The 17,014-nt window shown below is 53.4% G+C and overlaps 9 protein-coding genes across 9 annotated transcripts; all 9 read right to left on the reverse strand.

Moving 5' to 3' along the window:
* Positions 1 to 407: 407 nt before the first annotated feature.
* LINJ_35_0100 (conserved hypothetical protein) lies at positions 408 to 1,016 on the reverse strand (the record flags this gene model as incomplete). The annotated part of the gene is made up of 1 exon (XM_001468793.1): positions 408 to 1,016. The coding sequence occupies one exon, from the start codon at positions 1,014 to 1,016 to the stop codon at positions 408 to 410; it is 609 nt and encodes a 202-aa protein (XP_001468830.1).
* An 876-nt stretch (positions 1,017 to 1,892) lies between these two features.
* Positions 1,893 to 2,447, reverse strand: LINJ_35_0110 (putative coatomer zeta subunit; the record flags this gene model as incomplete). The annotated part of the gene is made up of 1 exon (XM_001468794.1): positions 1,893 to 2,447. The coding sequence occupies one exon, from the start codon at positions 2,445 to 2,447 to the stop codon at positions 1,893 to 1,895; it is 555 nt and encodes a 184-aa protein (XP_001468831.1).
* Positions 2,448 to 3,156: 709 nt separating this feature from the next.
* On the reverse strand, positions 3,157 to 4,503 carry LINJ_35_0120 (conserved hypothetical protein; the record flags this gene model as incomplete). Its single annotated transcript, XM_001468795.1, has 1 exon — positions 3,157 to 4,503. One exon carries the CDS (start codon positions 4,501 to 4,503, stop codon positions 3,157 to 3,159), a length of 1,347 nt encoding a protein of 448 aa, XP_001468832.1.
* Positions 4,504 to 5,196: 693 nt separating this feature from the next.
* On the reverse strand, positions 5,197 to 5,757 carry ARL2 (putative ADP-ribosylation factor-like 2, arl2; the record flags this gene model as incomplete). The annotated part of the gene is made up of 1 exon (XM_001468796.1): positions 5,197 to 5,757. One exon carries the CDS (start codon positions 5,755 to 5,757, stop codon positions 5,197 to 5,199), a length of 561 nt encoding a protein of 186 aa, XP_001468833.1.
* Positions 5,758 to 6,622: 865 nt separating this feature from the next.
* Positions 6,623 to 6,982, reverse strand: LINJ_35_0140 (conserved hypothetical protein; the record flags this gene model as incomplete). Its single annotated transcript, XM_001468797.1, has 1 exon — positions 6,623 to 6,982. One exon carries the CDS (start codon positions 6,980 to 6,982, stop codon positions 6,623 to 6,625), a length of 360 nt encoding a protein of 119 aa, XP_001468834.1.
* Positions 6,983 to 7,640: 658 nt separating this feature from the next.
* LINJ_35_0150 (conserved hypothetical protein) lies at positions 7,641 to 8,513 on the reverse strand (the record flags this gene model as incomplete). The annotated part of the gene is made up of 1 exon (XM_001468798.1): positions 7,641 to 8,513. One exon carries the CDS (start codon positions 8,511 to 8,513, stop codon positions 7,641 to 7,643), a length of 873 nt encoding a protein of 290 aa, XP_001468835.1.
* Positions 8,514 to 9,333: 820 nt separating this feature from the next.
* LINJ_35_0160 (conserved hypothetical protein) lies at positions 9,334 to 10,281 on the reverse strand (the record flags this gene model as incomplete). Its single annotated transcript, XM_001468799.1, has 1 exon — positions 9,334 to 10,281. The coding sequence occupies one exon, from the start codon at positions 10,279 to 10,281 to the stop codon at positions 9,334 to 9,336; it is 948 nt and encodes a 315-aa protein (XP_001468836.1).
* A 471-nt stretch (positions 10,282 to 10,752) lies between these two features.
* On the reverse strand, positions 10,753 to 11,778 carry LINJ_35_0170 (conserved hypothetical protein; the record flags this gene model as incomplete). The annotated part of the gene is made up of 1 exon (XM_001468800.1): positions 10,753 to 11,778. One exon carries the CDS (start codon positions 11,776 to 11,778, stop codon positions 10,753 to 10,755), a length of 1,026 nt encoding a protein of 341 aa, XP_001468837.1.
* Positions 11,779 to 12,553: 775 nt separating this feature from the next.
* LINJ_35_0180 (conserved hypothetical protein) lies at positions 12,554 to 15,142 on the reverse strand (the record flags this gene model as incomplete). Its single annotated transcript, XM_001468801.1, has 1 exon — positions 12,554 to 15,142. The coding sequence occupies one exon, from the start codon at positions 15,140 to 15,142 to the stop codon at positions 12,554 to 12,556; it is 2,589 nt and encodes an 862-aa protein (XP_001468838.1).
* Positions 15,143 to 17,014: the final 1,872 nt, after the last annotated feature.

A 17,014-nucleotide genomic window follows, 5' to 3' on the forward strand; every position in this document is an offset into this window, starting at 1 on the left:
AGAGAGCGAGCACGAGAAAGCGGTGGAGAGGTTGAGGGAAAAGGAGAAAGACAGATATGATGGGAGTCTCCCCTACTTCGACAGCAGCGCATACGCTTGAGTGTGCGTAATGAAAAGCCCGCGTGCCACATTAAACAAATGCGAAATGCATGCGACTGTGCCTTTCGGTGAAGAACCTTTCTTACCTCGCCGGCTACCATTTCTTACTCAAAGAGCGTACACGCGCCATCAAGTGCACTTAAATTCCTATGGTAAAAAAGAAACAAAACACGCCGGGAAGGTAGAGAGGATAAAGAAAGAGAGTGGGGCACATACATCAATACAGGCACGGCTACCGCTCTCCTCCACACGCGCCCTCCTTTCTCTGACGGTACGGCCCATGAGGCTCAAAGCGCACACGTGCACGTCTAGTATTCCACCTCCTGGCCGGCAAAAAACCCCCACTTCTCCTCCCATTCATCAGCCACCATCATGACATAGGGACCGAAGTATGCGACGTTGTCGACAGGGTGCACCCACCGATCCTTTGGCTCGTAGATGTACTTGTCCTTGAGGACACGGGCACGCATCACACGACGGTCGCCGTGCACAACCTTGTCCTTCGGCGCACGCGTGCGGGCAGCACGGTTCCACCAGCCGTGGGCGTTGATAAGGTCGTCCTGAAGGCAGCCCCACTTGTGGAACTGAAGGCCCTCGTAGAAGCACATCATTTTGCTGGCATACCACTTGCCGTATAAGCCTAAGTCGCGCGCGTCGCTCTGCATGACCTTCTCCCACGGGTACTCCATCTTGTAAGGATGGGCGTGGTCCGTGACAGGGAGGGCGAGAAGGGCGCGGTAGTCGATCTTGTTAGCCTTGATGGCCTTCTGCAAACGGAGTGCGCGTTCGACTTTGTGCGCATTCTGCACGGAGAGGAACTCTCGGTACATGTTTGGGTAGAAGAAGTGGCCGATATAGTAGCGGAAACCGGCCCAGATGCCCTGCGCCATGAAGTTGGGGGACGTTGGCTTCATCATTTTCGCAAACTGGGTAGCAACGAGTGTAAGAAATGAGCTGCGAAGGGAGGGATTATGTGCACTACGTGTTGTCTCTTCCTAAAACTAGAGGGGTGGCTAATGAACCGGGTGGTAGATGTGTTGATAGAGTGCAGCAGCAACAGCGCACATCGGGTCAGGGAGAGGAATCAAGACGATGCGCACGTTGAGCGCGATAGCGCTCGAAAGCATGAGCAAGAAGAGGGAGCAATGCAGAAGAAGAGCGCAGGAGGGCAATGTGAAAGACGTGCAGCATGAAGATGGCTCCCAGCAGGTCCGTTAGAGTGACAGAGCAGGGACGCTACAGGTAAGAATAATAGAAGCAAATAGTCACGTGAGTTACATTGACTTGACGGAGTCCATGTTGGTCAGCTCTCTTCTGTGGAGAACAGGAAAGACACTGCATGGTGTCAAGAGCAGCGATGCTGTCTCGCGCCCTTAGCTGTGCTTACGCGGACGCTGAGTCAGAAAACGAGGTGTACAGAAGAAAACCCCACATGAAAAGCAAAAGGAGTTATCCTTGCTTTCTAAAGTGGCCTTTCCAAGACCGGTTGGCGCCGCTCTCTTTCGCATTTTAGTCAGATGTACGACTAACACCTCCCACGCAGAAAACAGACTAACACTCTTCTCTCTCCAGTCACATAGCCACCCTCTCGTTGCAACAGTGCTTGAGGCATGCTCACCCGGCAGCGGCGAAGCTGCTCGGCGGTGGCGCTATCGGCGATGCAACTGCCGAGCGGGTGTTGCGGTGAAGAGAGGGAAACATGGAGAAGAGAGCACAAAATGCAACTAAGATGACGTCAGATAGATGAGCAAACACGAAAACGAGTGAGAGAAGACGGAGAGGGGGGAGAAAGGCTACAAATTATCACGCAGGTACTTGTTGACACCAGTGAGGGCGGCCCGCGCCGTGTCGTTGCTAACGTCGACCAAGTAGGGTTCCAAATCGTTCGCCACGGTGGCCGAGTCTGTTTCTAGGATGATTCCCTCATCTAGCATCTCATCGATTGTCATGAGAAGAGCACAGTAGTTCTCCAGTAACAAACGCGCTGTCAGAGAGGGTGTGTTGAGTTCTTGGCGCAGTGCATCTACCAGTCCCATCAACACGTTCGACAGCACAACTTCATTCTCAGAGCCGGCGCCAATGACAATGATCGTAACATCTTCGCTGATGTGGAAGAGAGCAATGTGCCCTTCCACCACGAGAATCTCGCTCTCGTAGGCGACATGGTTGCCGCGTCGCGGGTCGTGAATGGCTTGAAAGACGGCGTGCTCCAGCGAGCGCTGCTTTTCAAGAGGCGCCAGCGCCTTAGAAGACTCGGGGGTGCCCTCCCCGATGAAGTACTTGGCAAAGATGCGGCTGCCAGTGTTGTTCAGTGCCACCACCGCCTGTACTCGGTGCAGGAAGGCCATTGCAATGATGAGAGAGGTGCGAGCACGCACGGTTGAATGGCTCCTCGTTTATTCTAAGAGGAAGCAGAGCGGTAAAATATGCGGACCGGTGAGAGTGGACTGCACGCAGAAGCGCAGGCACGTGTGTGAGAAAGGGTAGCAGAGTTGAGTACACGCACAGACACGAAAAGAGCCGCTTTGTTTTTTCTTTATCCCTTTCAACAGCGCACAGCTAATCACCAACAACGTGAACTCAAAAAGCAAAAAAAAAGATGCAACGAGATGCTGAAGGCGACACGGTGCAAGAGGGGGCGAAGAGGCCGCCGCAGTGTAATGACGCTAGCTCCTGGTCGAATGTCGGCATAGAATTGGTTGCCGCGGAAGAGAGTGGCTGAAAGAGCCGCGGCGCAACCACGGCGATGAAAACACCATGGTGAGCCGTTGAATGCGCTCAGCAGAGCGGGCGGCGAGTGCACCAGTCGCAACGTACACAGCTTGGCGACGGTGCCACTGTAGCGCATGCCCATGTATAGAGCTGCTGGTATGCCAATAGCGATGCTTCTTTTTCTTTCGTTTTTTAGGTAAATGCAGAACTGCCGGCAAAGAAAAAGCTGAGTAGAAAACACGGCCAACTGGGGAACAGCGTGTACGCGAAGCAACAAAAAGGGAACCCACCGTTCGTGGTGGGGGGGAGGCCGACGGACGTACGGACTCGCCACGCAGAGTCCCTCTAAACGAGCCCATCGTCCTCGTCCTCGTCGCTCGCCGCGCCGGTCATGCACCGCGGACACACCGTAAGCCACGGAATGGAGAGCGCGAAAACAGCTAGTAGTGCATATTGAAAGCCTTGAGCGACATACTTGACCCCGAACATGTGAGGAAGGGTGACCACAAAGACATTGTGCAGAAAAGTAGATGCTGCGTAAGTGGAGAAGCTCACGGCGCACAGGTGCAGTACGGCGAACGCCGAGCAAAGCAGCAACAGTGAATTGTACAAGAGCGCATTGAGCATAGTTTCACGGACTCGCAAAGGGTACACAGGGAGAATAAGCACGTGTCCGCTCACTGAGCGACAGCCGACAACGGTGCACCACATGAGGTACATGGCGCAGTAGGCGTAGACCAGCGTAGCCAGCATCGGAAGGAGGCCGTTCAAGAAGCAAATCATGCGGTCCATCAGCGGAAACGCATTCAATATATTGGACAAAAGAATGTGAAGCACCCACAGTACAGTCAAAACACCGTTGACGACACCCATCGCGGCCGCCATGTAGCAACGAAGTATGTAGGCGCCGGAGAGATGGTACGCAGTCTCGTTGCGCTCGCTTTTCCGTTCGACGTCCCGCACGTCGCGCCTGAAGAGGAGCATCTTCTGGCGCTGTTTTTGATTAGGGCGGCCAGCTCCGACTTGCGCATCGAGACGTCTCCCTGCGTCGAGAAGGTGCTGAACCTCCATGTTCAGCTTGGCACGAGCCAGTTCGTACTCCGCCTTGGTGATCGGGCGTGGACGGTTGAAAAAGGCGGCAACGGCACGGAGCGGCACAGCAGCGAGGCCCACCCCGGCGAAAATGAAAAAGAAGCACCAGCCAAACGAAGAGGTGGTGGCCACAAAGTACACAAACGGTGGCACATGCGTGAGGGTTCCATCCTTTGTGTCGAGGTGATCGCCCCACAGCCACAAGGCGCCAAAGGCAGCTGCAAACATTACATTTGCAGCTGCCACCACTGCCAGGGACGGACGCACCTGCGTCCACACGCTGCTTTGCGTCGGCGACCAGCTTTCGTAGAATACAAAAGCGAACGGCCCGCCCACAAACAAAAGAGAGTACGCGGCAATCAGCAACCCCTTCCAGGCCCAGGCGAGGTCGAAAGATGGCCTGTCACTCCTCAGTGCCACCTCCAGGGGCAGTAGCAGCACCATGTAGCAGGCCACACACAGCGTCACTATCACGAGTCCTCGCGGGAGCCACGCATCGCCATCCTCCTCTTCTGCGCTGTACCTGAAAACGACGTATACGGCGAGGAAGAGAACCAGTACGGCGACAACGCCAGCAGCAATCCAGTCCACGATAAACATGGGTCGGGGTATTCTCTGCAAAGGGAAGCACTCAAAGAGATGAAGGAAAGAACTCTTCGTATGGGGCTGCGCAGAGCCAGTGTGGGGATCGTATTCGGGCAAAGCAGACCCGCGCTGCTTACCTCGACCACTTGCCCAGCGGTGCGAAGAGACACCTCAGCCACTCGAATAGATGGTTGCACCAGTATGTCGGCAAGGCCTCAGTTGCTTGTATCTCATTTCAACGGGAAGGAGGTGAGGCGAAGCAAACGCTGCATACTGTGTGCTAAGCAAGCACCGTAGAAACTCGGAAGCGCTACGAGTCACACGCATCAGCTGAAGAAAAAAAAAACGCCGAACACGTATGAGGCCCGGGATTGGATCAACGTTGAAGTGAAGCCTAGACGAAAAAGTGAGGCATGCGCGCATTCATAATAGTGTCACCCAGCGTCTCCATCGACTGCCAACGCGCTAACCGTCGACGGGCGACGTGGCTGCCTCACGCTGTGAACTTCGTCGCCGTTCCTTGCAGCCATCGTGCCTGTATGATTTCCTCTCTTGTCTCTTATGTCTCTTATGCTTCTGCGTCGCTCGCAGCAGTACAAAGACGCTCACCAAAAATGTCATACGTGCATCGCCATCACAGAGCTCTCCGCGCGCCGCTCGCCGGTTACTCGGTTAGCAACCCCCTACCCTCCACACCCTCGGGCGGTGCTAGCTTGATAAGTACATGCGCTTTGAAACGTCGTCTACCATCCATGAAATGCCGTCTAGCAAGCCCTCACCGGTTCTGGCACTACACGCGCAGAGGTGTACGTGGCGCTTGCCTTGTCGAATCGTGTCTACATCAAGCAGGCGGGCAATCTCCTGCGGCGATAACGCAGTGGGAATGTCGATCTTATTGAGGAAGACGAGCAAACTTGCTCCGGCAAGTCGCTCCTCCTGCAGGAGGTGATGCAGCTCCTCCTTGCACATTAGCAGTCTCTTCACGTCATTGCTGTCGACCACCCACACAAGACCATCCGTGCTTTCAAAGTAGTTGCGCCAGTAGCTGCGCAAGCTTTGCTGGCCACCCACATCCCACACGTTCAGTGTGCACCCACGAAACGTCAGAGCAGTAATCTGAAAGCCGAGAGTGGGGCTGATAGAGCTCGTGTCCTTCCCGCAGAGCTTTTTGACGCACGTAGTTTTCCCGGCGTTGTCCAGGCCTAGCATAAGGATGCGCATTTCACGCTCTTTACGCTTCGTCTTCTTGATGATAGAGAGAAGCCCCATCGTGTCGGGCGCCGATGATGCGCTGAGGTACTTTGGAATGTGTGCTGGAATGAGAAACGGCAGCGGCACAGAGCCCCACGCATACGAGAAACAATATTGCAAGCAAAGGCTCAGGGCACCACACAAGGCGCGGCAGACTAGACGATCAGCGAAAAAGGGGTGCCACGGAGAGAACGGCGTTATGCCCCTAACCGACACTTGCGTGTGCTAACCAGAACGCCCACGATAATGTGCTTTAATAGAGAACTGTACTGCATACGCGGCCAGGAGCCAGCGGGATGAACGTGTGTACCCCTCCCCCCGCTCCGCACTGCGGTACACGATGACAAGGCGAACATATCATTAACGAAGTAGCGGAGAGAAGGGAGGGGACGTAATTAGACAGGAGAGGTGCGTGTCGAGATAATACGAGCAAGGCAGATGAGTTGTACGCAAGCTCGCTCCCCCTCCCACTTACGATTAGGGCTGCATTCCCACCTCGTCTTTGAGCCACTTACCACCGCTCGGAAGAGCGCGAGCCACTTCAGTCACGATCCGCGCAAGTAGGAAAGCGGCGGCACGCCGGCGAGAGGTGAGGAGCGTGACAGTCTCTCTGCGCTCAATGTGATGGAGGCAACGAGGTGGAGCAGCCGGTTGCGCGTGACTACATCTTCCTGTTGACATACCTTTTATGTTTCCTTAGTTCTCCTACCCGCTACGCGAAACTGTTACCACTACAGAAGAAAAAGGAAAGAGAGAGTCAAAACTACTGGGCACTCACACTGCTACAGTGATCATCGGTGAATGGGAAAGGGGGCGAGAGACAGGTGGGTCGTGCGACCGTGGCAACGCGCTCCCACGTGGGTGCAATCACGCATCTGCGACACTACCACCAGGCTGCCTTGCGGATGCTGTCGTCGTAGGCCTCAATGCTCTTGTGAAGGAAGTGCATAAAGGCGAAGATGGGGAGCATCGACAGCACGTAGAACTGAATCATGTTGTACAGCCAGGTGCCCCAGCGAGAGCCGATGGAGAAATATGTGCGAACCTGCATGAAGTCCGAGTAGCGCTGCTCGACGCCAGCAACATCCCAAGACTTGTTGAAATCGCGCTTGTGATACTTGGACTCCGTCGCTTCGTACTCAAGGCGGCGCTTCTGCTCCGTGCGACCCCAGCCGTACAGCGTGGGACCCGGTCGAGCCGGAGCCCGGTTCATCTGGCAACGAAGCAGCGAGTGGCGCAGCATTCTGGTTGTCTGAATCAGGTCGACTGGAATGTGGTGAGATTCTAGAGAGGAAACCACGGCGGAGGGTACTCAAGGCAAAGTAGCCTCGTTAATATTCACTCGTCGCACTAGTGGCGCCGATGTAAAAAGTAAGGAGGGAAGATGAAGGTAAGGTGCCACAGGCAGAGGAAAGGCAATAAGCATGAAGAGACTTGGAGGAGCACTGAAGCGTTAATAAAGCTCGAATTTAGAGATGGCAATGTAAAAAAAAACATGTGGGCGCCACCAGGCACTGCAGCCCGTGCGCGGGGGCGCGGCGCTCCAATTCTCGGCTTGCCCTGCCGCCCCCTGCTGTCGGGTAGTCATCCTTGGCAGAACAAAGGACGATACAGCGTAATTGTTGTGAAAACGCCCATGTGATATTTCTTTCGCCGGATGTCGTGGTCGATACCTGAGCACGTCTGCGCCAAAAGTCCTGCTGGCGTCGTCTGGAGCAGGGGCGTTGGTGTAATGAAGGGGACGCGCTGAACTCCGCTGACGCTGTGTGCTCGCCTCCGTGGATGTGAGCACGCGTATGGTTGTGTGAAGATCAAGAGCGCTTATCAAGACGGACAGTGGAGAGCTACAGCAATGCGCACCTAGACAGCTCGCCTAAGTAGTCGCATGCGCGAAAAAGGAATTAAAAGCGCCGAGAAAAGTGACGCCCGATGCGGCCGCCACGATAGGCGCCACCGGTTGGAAGCCCGATGGACCCGCCTATGGCCTTGAAGAGAGCATACGTCACTGCAAACGGGACAGAGCTTTTGAATGTGGTGCGTAGTGTTCCATTGAAAAAGAAACGCAAGCCCTCCTCCCGCGCCATAGAAAGAAAAACGCCTCCTGCCTCGCGAAAGACAGCCGCCTCAGTGGCCACGTAATCCCGCACTGCGTGAACGCCGCCGGAACGCTCGCTAGGGTACATTGACGAGCGCATTGTGTTGCGCACGGGTGCTGTGAGAAAGGTCAGAAGTGCATGGACGCGAAAGGCGTTCCACAGGTCTTCGCCGAAAGACCGGCTGTATGTCTGCTGCAGTACTGCAAGAGAAATGCCGTACCAAAGCACCCCCACTACGGACGCCGCCAGCGCTCCAGGAAAAAATGAGAGCACACCATAATGCTTCGCGCTAAGCACAACGCAGTCCAGTAGGCCCGAGTACCCTCGCTGCACTGGCTTGCTGTAACGAGAGCCACCACCATTCATGCGATAGGCAACTGCCCGCACAAACGTTTTGGTGTATCCGAATAGCAAGCCGCCAAGAAGGGCACCGGCGGCGCCGCCCGCGGCAAACACGTACCCGAAGTACAGCGCTGCATGCGGTGCTGCCAGCAGCATTGGCTGCGAGAGGCTTCCAAGCATACCCCTGTATCGTTTCGCGCAGTAGTCTCCCAGATCCTTCGCACACGGCAGATGACGCACATCGGCTGATTTTACAAAGTCACGATACGGGTACAGCGCGACGATGGTGAAGACGCTGCTGCCATACGCCAAGGCCCCCGTGAGCACAGAAGACATGGCCCTATATCCAGCGCTTTTCCCTCCCGACGGGTGAGGCACAAGTCCGCGGCGGTGGTATTCGACAGGAATGTGAAAAGTGCAAAGCGCACGGTGCTACGAATTGAAAGACGGTCAGGGGCTACGCTCAGGAATGCCTCGCACAGTCACGCCGGTTTTCAAGAAAAAAGCACCAGAAAGGGAAACCAAAGGAGTACGATTGGTGAAAGAAACGCTGAGGTCGGCACAGGATTATGGAACGCACAACAGCCGAGCTCTCGAGACGGCGGAGGACACTCGAGCAATTGTTGTTGCCGGACAAAGCGACGAGCACGCTGGACCGGAGGACGAGGAAGATGTAGGCTATTCAGCACGTCGGCAACTCGCCACACTCACACTGTATGACGACTTCACTGACTCAACCAGTGAGCCTACACTTCACTGATTTCTGCGCTAAGGAAGTCTCTAAGAAACTCAATATGTGGACGATGAAACATTCTATGCTGTGGCGTATATGGTGAATCTATCCTCACACGCTCCTTTGCGGGTATGATCACGAGCATACACACTTGCACGTCGTAGCTGCTGGCGACGTGGGCTCAGGGGAAAACAAAAAGCTGTGAGAAGACGATTACGAGCAGGTGGATGAGAACAACACAAACCTAAATCTGGAATTAGAGCAGTTGCCTTGTACGAAAATACGATGCTGAGCCCCACGATATCTGCATCTGCGGTCAGTCCAAATCAAAGAACAAATGCGCTTGCTTGCATTGCGTGAAGACTTACGTGGCTTTAGCTGTTGCACGATCTCTTCTGTTCAGGGCACAGTCGTCCACTGCGCCTACACTGGTTGAAAAACCGTTTCATTGGGTGCCAAATTGAGACTCTGTCGCAAGCCCAATCTCCCTGGAACCTGGAGCTGGTCTGCATTGAAGAGCTCCCACTGGTCTATTTCGACCAACGTGAAAGCCCTAGCAGCCTGTGTGATGCGCCGCGACAACCTGATGTTGTGATGCAGCAGCTGATCCTGCGAGAGCCAGAGTCCTCGATTCGGCAAACTACACACAAACGGATTTTTGGTGACGGCACCGGTCAGCGCATTCATTCCCAGCGGAATCTCATCTGAGACGGAGAAACCACTGGCAGAGTTGACATCACTTTTGATTTCTTTGCGAAGCAATGGGTATAACTTAGCCGCCTCGACAGTCTCCACGTCACCGAGCCCGATGATACTAGCCGTAAGACTGATGACAATAGCTTCGTTTCCCTCCTTTAGCTGAAGGTAGCCCGATTCTAGGCCTGGGTGGTTCTTGTGAAGCCAAAACGGAGAGGAAAACTTAAGATCCGCCGCAGCAGCCTGAAGATTATCGACAACTTCCTCGCGCGCAAAAAATAAGCCACTACGTCCGCAGCGGGGAAAGGCAGGCACCTTCCCATCTATGCCCATATCCGCAGACAGTGCCTTCTCAAGAAAAAACGCACGAGGCTCGAAATCGTCGGCCGATTCACCTGTGTTGATAAAGTGAGATGGAAGGGGGAGTGTGTAGCGCGTTGGGGTGCCACCTTCCTGTGATGTACGCACCGCCCATGCAGGCACGAAGCGCTGCACTGTAGCGTTCTTTGCAAATTGGTCATAATAGGCTCGGTCAAGCTTATGTAGCTGAGCCAACAGGGCAATTGCGTTGTGACTTTGAAACACCAAATTGCCGGACCGGGCGTTACACAATTTACCAAGCTGTTGACTCGGTGTCAAGGTCTTGGATGCCGGGGCCTTGCGCCGATAGGACATCACCGAGCAGATTTTAACGATTCTGGTGAAGGGGAAAAATTGAGCTTCTCAATGTGAAAAGTCTGAGGCAGTCGCAAAATTCAACGTTGGTCCTCCTCCGCGCTGTGAAGGCACTCGAGCCAGGCCCAAGAGAAGAGAGAGAGGAGACCAAATGTGATAGGAAAGAGGTAAAGAGTGACAGCGGCATTGTGTTGATCTCATTAAAGAGGTCCCTCGGGAGTGAGCAATGAGCACGCAGAATCCTGAGAACAAAGACAGATTCAATGTTGAGCAACGCAAACCGCATCTGAGATGTGTGCTCGAGTATTCTATCGTCTTTCATTATGGTAGAAAAAAAACGAGCTGATATGCAAAGCCACTGAATACAGAAAAGCATTTGAAGAAAACAAAGAGACTGAGCCACAAACGTCAAGAAAATGAAGCGAGATAAATGTACAGAGCAGACAGATGAAGAGGCACGAAGCAGCAACATCAAGATTCCCCTGCTGCTTTGTGCATTCCGTACTCGTTGCTCGCATCTGAGCTTGGCACCCGCAGGATTCCCTGAATTCTGCTCTCCAGTTCTAACATCACCGCTTCCACGTCAATCCCTGAAAGGGATCCGACAACATCACCAACGCTCCTTACAACCCTTCTGCACTGCAGCGCAAGCACTTTCCGCTGCATTTCCGCATGTGCATAGCTGTCCTGTTGTAAATCCATTGCTTTGCGCATGCGGCCCGCCAGATCTACTTGCTGCAGGCACAGTAGATCTTCAGCACGGTGAAGCTGCCTTTCGCGCTCTTGTTGCTCGGCAAGAAGGCGGTTTAGATGGGTTGTACTGGCGCGAAAAAAGCTGCACAGGAGACTCCCTCTCTCCTCTATCTCAGCGGCGAGGAGATTTACGCGTGCAGCACATTCATCCCTTTGTAAAAGCAGAACTTGCTCCATGCAGCGGGTCTTCAGGCCGAGATCACACCCTCGCGCCAGCAGAAGTCCATCTGTGCCGGGTACATCGTCGAGATATTCAGTCAGCGAGTCCTCCGTATAGCGGCTGTGCTGCAGCTCTGCCCGCACAGTCTTCTTGGACGCTGCCAGCCCTGCCTCGAACAGTGCTTTGCTCCTCTGGAACGATTTGACTTTTGCCCAGTGATGTTGATCCCTCTCCTCAAGGGCGGTCGCAAACTCGGCACACTCCCGTTCGCGCTGCTCGACCATACAAAGTCGCGACTCCAACTCTGCTGCAAGCGAATGCAAGTGCCGCTCGCGCCCCATCAAGGCGGCTTTAGCATGCCTTTTTCTATCATCAAGCGACCGGACCAATTGGTTGGCGTTCTCACCCTCTGCTTGTAGCTTGCCTTCCAAAAAGGAAATGTACTTCCTCAGCTCAACATTGGCAGACACCTCTTTTTTCAGTTGCTCTTGAAGAGATTTTGTTTGCCTTTTTTTGCGATCGCAATAACGCTTGAGAAGCCAGTCCAGCTCGTCACATTTTGTAGCATAGTCGAGGCTATTCATTACTGTTTTCGCAGAAAATGAGGCAGGACAATTTTGACAAGCTGAGTGGCGAGAATGCAGCGCAAGCGCGGTTGCTTAAGGAGACATAAATCAGTCCTTTGCAAACAGAAAACAATAAAGAGGGAAAGGAAAGTTGCGAGTAGGCTCCATAGTGGCACACTTTGCTTACACAGAAGGTAGCATATGACAGAAACGTTTTGATACCAGAAAGAAGCGTGCTTCGGCAGCCGAATCTTTTTTTTTCGAAGATGAGCACATACGACAGTGACACACTAGAGGAGAAAGTGCTGCCGTTCGTCATAAAGAGTTGAAGAAGCCCTATGGTAGAAGACACTTTTTATAGCGCCACAGACGGGTTTCGAGAATGGTTTTTCTCACTTTTCCTCGATGTCTCTATAAGGGCGGGAAGGGTCATCACAACTCACCCGCACGGAAGGGAAGGAAAACGAAAACGCCTTCACAAAACGCCTTTGAGAGGATGCGGCAATCGACTGTGAGGCATCGCGTTCGGTACATGGTCCTCGATATCCACTGCCAGAGGATAAACACAGTTGTGAAATGCCACTGACAGGTAATACTGGGCAGACAAACGCGCTGCGGATATGCCTCCGCTTAGCGACTGCAAGTAAGCACTTTAACGAGCTGCGAAAAACAAAAGGCACTATGCTGTTCACTAAATTTAGATCTATTGAACAGAGGAAAGAAAATCTAATATTTTTTTCTTTTCGTTTTCAAACGGAAAAATCTACAACCGGAAAAAGAAAACGAGATACCTTTATTGCTGTTCAGTGGTGCTTGCAGCGCTGCGCTTTTTGGGGTGCCGTAAAGGGCCTTCCGTGAGATTGAGCCTTTCCATGAAAACGGCTTCAGCCTTCGGTTGTGCGGATTCTACAAACATCGATATACTCTTCTTCAGGGTCGAGTTTTGCTTCCTCAATGTCTGCAGCTCCGTTTCTTGTGACATGGCCAGCTCCATAACCCGCTTGAGCTCGTCAGCCACCTTGCTGTGCGCTTCCCTGCGAACATTCCGGAACGCATCGTGAAGCTTGTTGTACTTTTCCACAATGATGTCACGATCGCGGATAAGATTGTCCCTTTCAGCCAAAAGCTCTTTGATGGTAGAGGCGTCACTTGCACAGCGGATTTTAAGCTCGTCTAGCGCGCCGCGCAGCTTTCCATTGTGCTCCTTTGCTGCTGCAATCGCGCTTTCCAATTCCTTTCTAGCTTTGATCTCCGCATGAAGCAGCTGCTCGCACTTTTCGCACTTCTCAACGTATGCGTTGAGTTTTCGTTTCAAGCTCTCACTCTCCTTTCGCTTTTCAGAGAGAATTAGAGAGAGCTTGGATTCCTGGCTGCCAAGGCGCTCCTGCAGTTGTGCCGCCTGCAGTATCAAGGCAGAGTTGGATTTATCTGCCTCTGTGTTGACAGCTTCCAATTCCTCACATCTTCTTTTGGAAAGGTCCAAGGAAGTGGATAAATTCTCGACTTGTGCCTTGAGTGCCTGCAACTCGGCTTCCGTGATTTCCAACGTCTTTGCTTGCGCGCGAAGTTCACCCTCCAGATCACTGACACTTACCTGTAACGCTGTAATCCGCACAGCAGCTTCTTGTTCTTTGTGGTTGGCTGCAGCAACATTGTGTCGCATTGAATCATTCTCTAGCTGAAGTCGTTCGTTCTCTTCACGCATCTCGTTGAGATTCGAGTTCAGCAGCTCGTCAAGCTCCCCCAGCTCCTGTCGCATGGACTCTACCTGGTCCCTCAACCAAGCGTTGTCCTTGGCAAAGGTGTCGCGCTCAAGTATAACCTCTTTGAGGTGCGCTGCACCCTGACTGAGCTGGCTTTCGAGCAGCGACAACGCCTTGCGTTGCTCGCCTACTGTCTGCTCGCTGGTACGGCACCGGCTTGAAAGCGCACTTATCTGCTCAGCTGTTTTGGCGGCGTTAAATTCGTGTTGTCGAATGCGTTCTTCGGCCCGTTCAAGAGCCCGGCAGCAATCAGAGTGCTGAGCCAGTACGGCGTGAAAACGCTGCTCAAACGCTCCGCCGATCGATGCTTGCTGGTCCAGAAGGATCGAGCTACGGGAAATCTGCTCCCTATGTGCAAGCTCCGAAAGCTGTTGCGCGCGTAGAGCGTCAGTCAGCTCCTGCACCGACAGCCACGCGGAACTACAGTTCTGCTCGGCAAGCATGCACCTCTCCGTTGAATCGCGTTTGAAGGCTGCGAACTCGGCTTGTATCGCGGCCAAGGCGTTGGAGCTTGTCCGCTTGTGGTTATCCAATTCCATCAACGCTGTTGCGTAGCTCTCTTTGACCGCAGTGAACTCGATCTGGAGGTCTTCCTTCTGCTGCGATATCTCATCCAGCTGTTGATTTAGACGTAGAAGTTCTGCCTGCAAATCACACAGCGCCTTGCCTGTAGTTATTTCCCTGTCCTTCAACTCTATAACATCGCTTTCCAGTGTCTGAATCAGTTGCAGCTGCTGCTCTGCTGCAGTGTGCGACTCTTGCAGTGCAGAGTCGGAGGCTGTAAGCTGTTTTTCCGTACGTTCGCACTTTTCTCGGAGCTGTTGTGCTTCGTTCTCAGAGGCCGCTACACGCGCGGAAAGCGACCTCAATTCGTCAGAGAGCTGCCGCCGTTCGTCGCAGTCGCGATGGAGTTGTCGCGTCAGCTCATCTTTTGCAGAAAGAAGTTGCTCGGAGTTCTTTCGAAGTGACTCATTTTCTTCCTTGAGCTTGGCTACCCGCTCGAGCAGCCTCTCCATGCTAGAGGACACATTCTCGCCGGCGTCACGGAGAGCTTCATTTTCTGCGGTCGCCTTCGCAAGCGATGATCGCAGGTGATCAAGCGCTTCGGTGTCTTTCTTTCGAGAGGCAAGCGCAGCCTTCATCTCAGCCTGAAATTTCGCGACGAGGCGCTCGTAGTCCGCTACACGCTGGGTACACGAAGCGAGTTCGCTTCGAGCGGCGGCCAAACTTTCGGCCAGCTGCGCGTTTTGCTGCTCCAAGTTGCGGTGTTTTTGCTGCTGGTCCTCGATCTCAGTAGAGTACTGCGCGGTCAGCCGCTGCGCGACATCTAGTTCTTCTTTTAAGCACGCTACCATATCATCGCGGTTCCTGAGTGTCGCCTTATCTGCTGCGCTTTCTTTCTCCATCACCGCTAGCTTGTGGCGCAACTCTGTGTTCTCTGCGCTCCACTGTTCTACAACCTCGAATGCCTCATCCTTTAGCAACTTTTTCTCTTGCTCAGCACGCTCCTTTTGGCCGAGCGCAGAGGAAAGGTCGTGCTGAGCATTGCGAAGCTCACACTCCAGCTGTGTGATGCGCTGGGCGAGAACATCGTTTATGCGGTCTTGTTTCTCTGACATTCTCGTATCCTTGCACACTGCAGCAGCAATAAACAATGTGCGGTAAATAAAGCGAGAGTAACAGTTGACTTCATGAAGGGATTTTTGCATCCTCATTCGGTACTGAGGTGGCTCTTGTAAAGAAACTCAACATCAGTGCAAAGCAGGCTTCAAAGAAGTTGAAATTGTTTTTTTTTTGTTGTCAAACCATTCATTGTGCAAGACAGCATGAGTCGGGCTCGACCCCTCCCCGGCCTCTCACGGTCCCATCCAGTCGTGCGAAGCAGCGCCAGACACCAACGTTTCAGCAACGCGCCGACTCAGTCGTCGAAGAGCACGGCCTCCCCGCCTTAAGCCCTGCCCACACCAGCTTCGCAGGTCGCCTCACAGCCGCTCCCCCACTATGCCAGTCGCCCACCTGGTGCGTCCCTCGGGGCGGCTCAGGCTCCCCACTCCAGTGGGCAGCGTGGGGGCCCGGGTAGTGCAGGTTCCAGTCACCTTGGCATTCTGCCTAATCATACGGGTGACACTAACGTGTGCACGATTGCAGGTCGCTGCGGCGCAACGCCGTCCAGGGCCTGGCCGCCGACATCTGTGGCAATGCATCGCGCTGACCCCCCCTCCGTCGTAGGCGCTCCACCCTGCCACCACCAGAAGTGGTTCCGCATTTGTCAGCAAGTAGGGGGCTGTATGGCTTTCCCATACAGAGTGGGCTACCGGGGCGTAACACCACGCACTGGGGTGTCCCTCATCGTCATGGCTGAGATATCTGCCGTGAAGGAAAAGCACTTTGGCGCGAGCACATGTATTGCAAATCGAATTCAGTGAATCTTTGAGAGCTGTGCAAAGTCCCCGCGGATGCGAAATTGTAACTGCTTCGATGTGAGGTTTTCAGAGACACCGCCAAGATCACCTGAAGCGTGTCATGAAATGCTGGTACGTCTCTGTGCCGCTCTGTTTTCTTCGACACGTGGCGCCGGAGTAGCTATGAAAACTGGGGAATCCGGTCACCTGCCGCCGTTTCTTTTAAACAGGGGGGGGGTTGCGTGCGGCTTCCGGGGTTTGATGTGGTCAAGGAAAGTGTCGTGCGTTGAAACTGTTGGCTGGAATTTTGCGATTTTCGACTCTTCTGTAGCACCCCCTCCCTCCTCTGGGAGGCTGATTGCCAGAGGGGCCCGATCTTCGATGATGCTGCTGCTATAGCGCAGTGTACAGCACTAGCTGTGGGTTTTTGAAGCACGGCGGGAGAGATGCCATGGAAAGACCAGTAACACGTTCAGCCATTTTTTGCGGATAATGTCGTTACGACACAAAGTGCACATGAGTTAGTTATTTTTCGTTGTTCGGCGATCTTCCGCCATTTGGGGGACCACGGATCGCGACTTCATTACGATGCTCGGTAAAATTTTGGATGTGCATAAGTGCCTACGTAAAAGGTGTTTTTGCGGCAACACGTATTTGAGGTGCAGGTATGAAGTAAATTTCATAACTGCATTGCGGGTAACTTTATTCAAAGCAGTGCTATAGTTGATGCGTATTCTGCATGCGCTCTGCTGGAACGTGGTGACGAATGCAAGCGACATCTTTAGCTTGTTGTCCATTTGCAAGAGCGACAGAGTTGAAAAGGAGCTTATGGGAGATGCAGCTATGATGAGCTGTTGCCAGGAATACGAGTGAATACCAAGCACGAGTGGCACAAGCCAACTGCGCATTATTTGGAAGTTCACATGCGGGATGCTGTGCTGCACCATTTTTCGTTTCAGCAAAAAAAATTATTTACGGTTTTTTTTCTGCATTTAAAACTCAAATAAATGGCGAATTTCTGCGCAGATTTCCGATTTTGTTTGCAAAATGCTCCTATTCTTGTCTTTTGGAATTTATATACTGGGAAGA

Source organism: Leishmania infantum, chromosome 35 (genome assembly GCF_000002875.2).
Source record: "Leishmania infantum JPCM5 genome chromosome 35".
Lineage (NCBI taxonomy): Eukaryota > Euglenozoa > Kinetoplastea > Trypanosomatida > Trypanosomatidae > Leishmania > Leishmania infantum.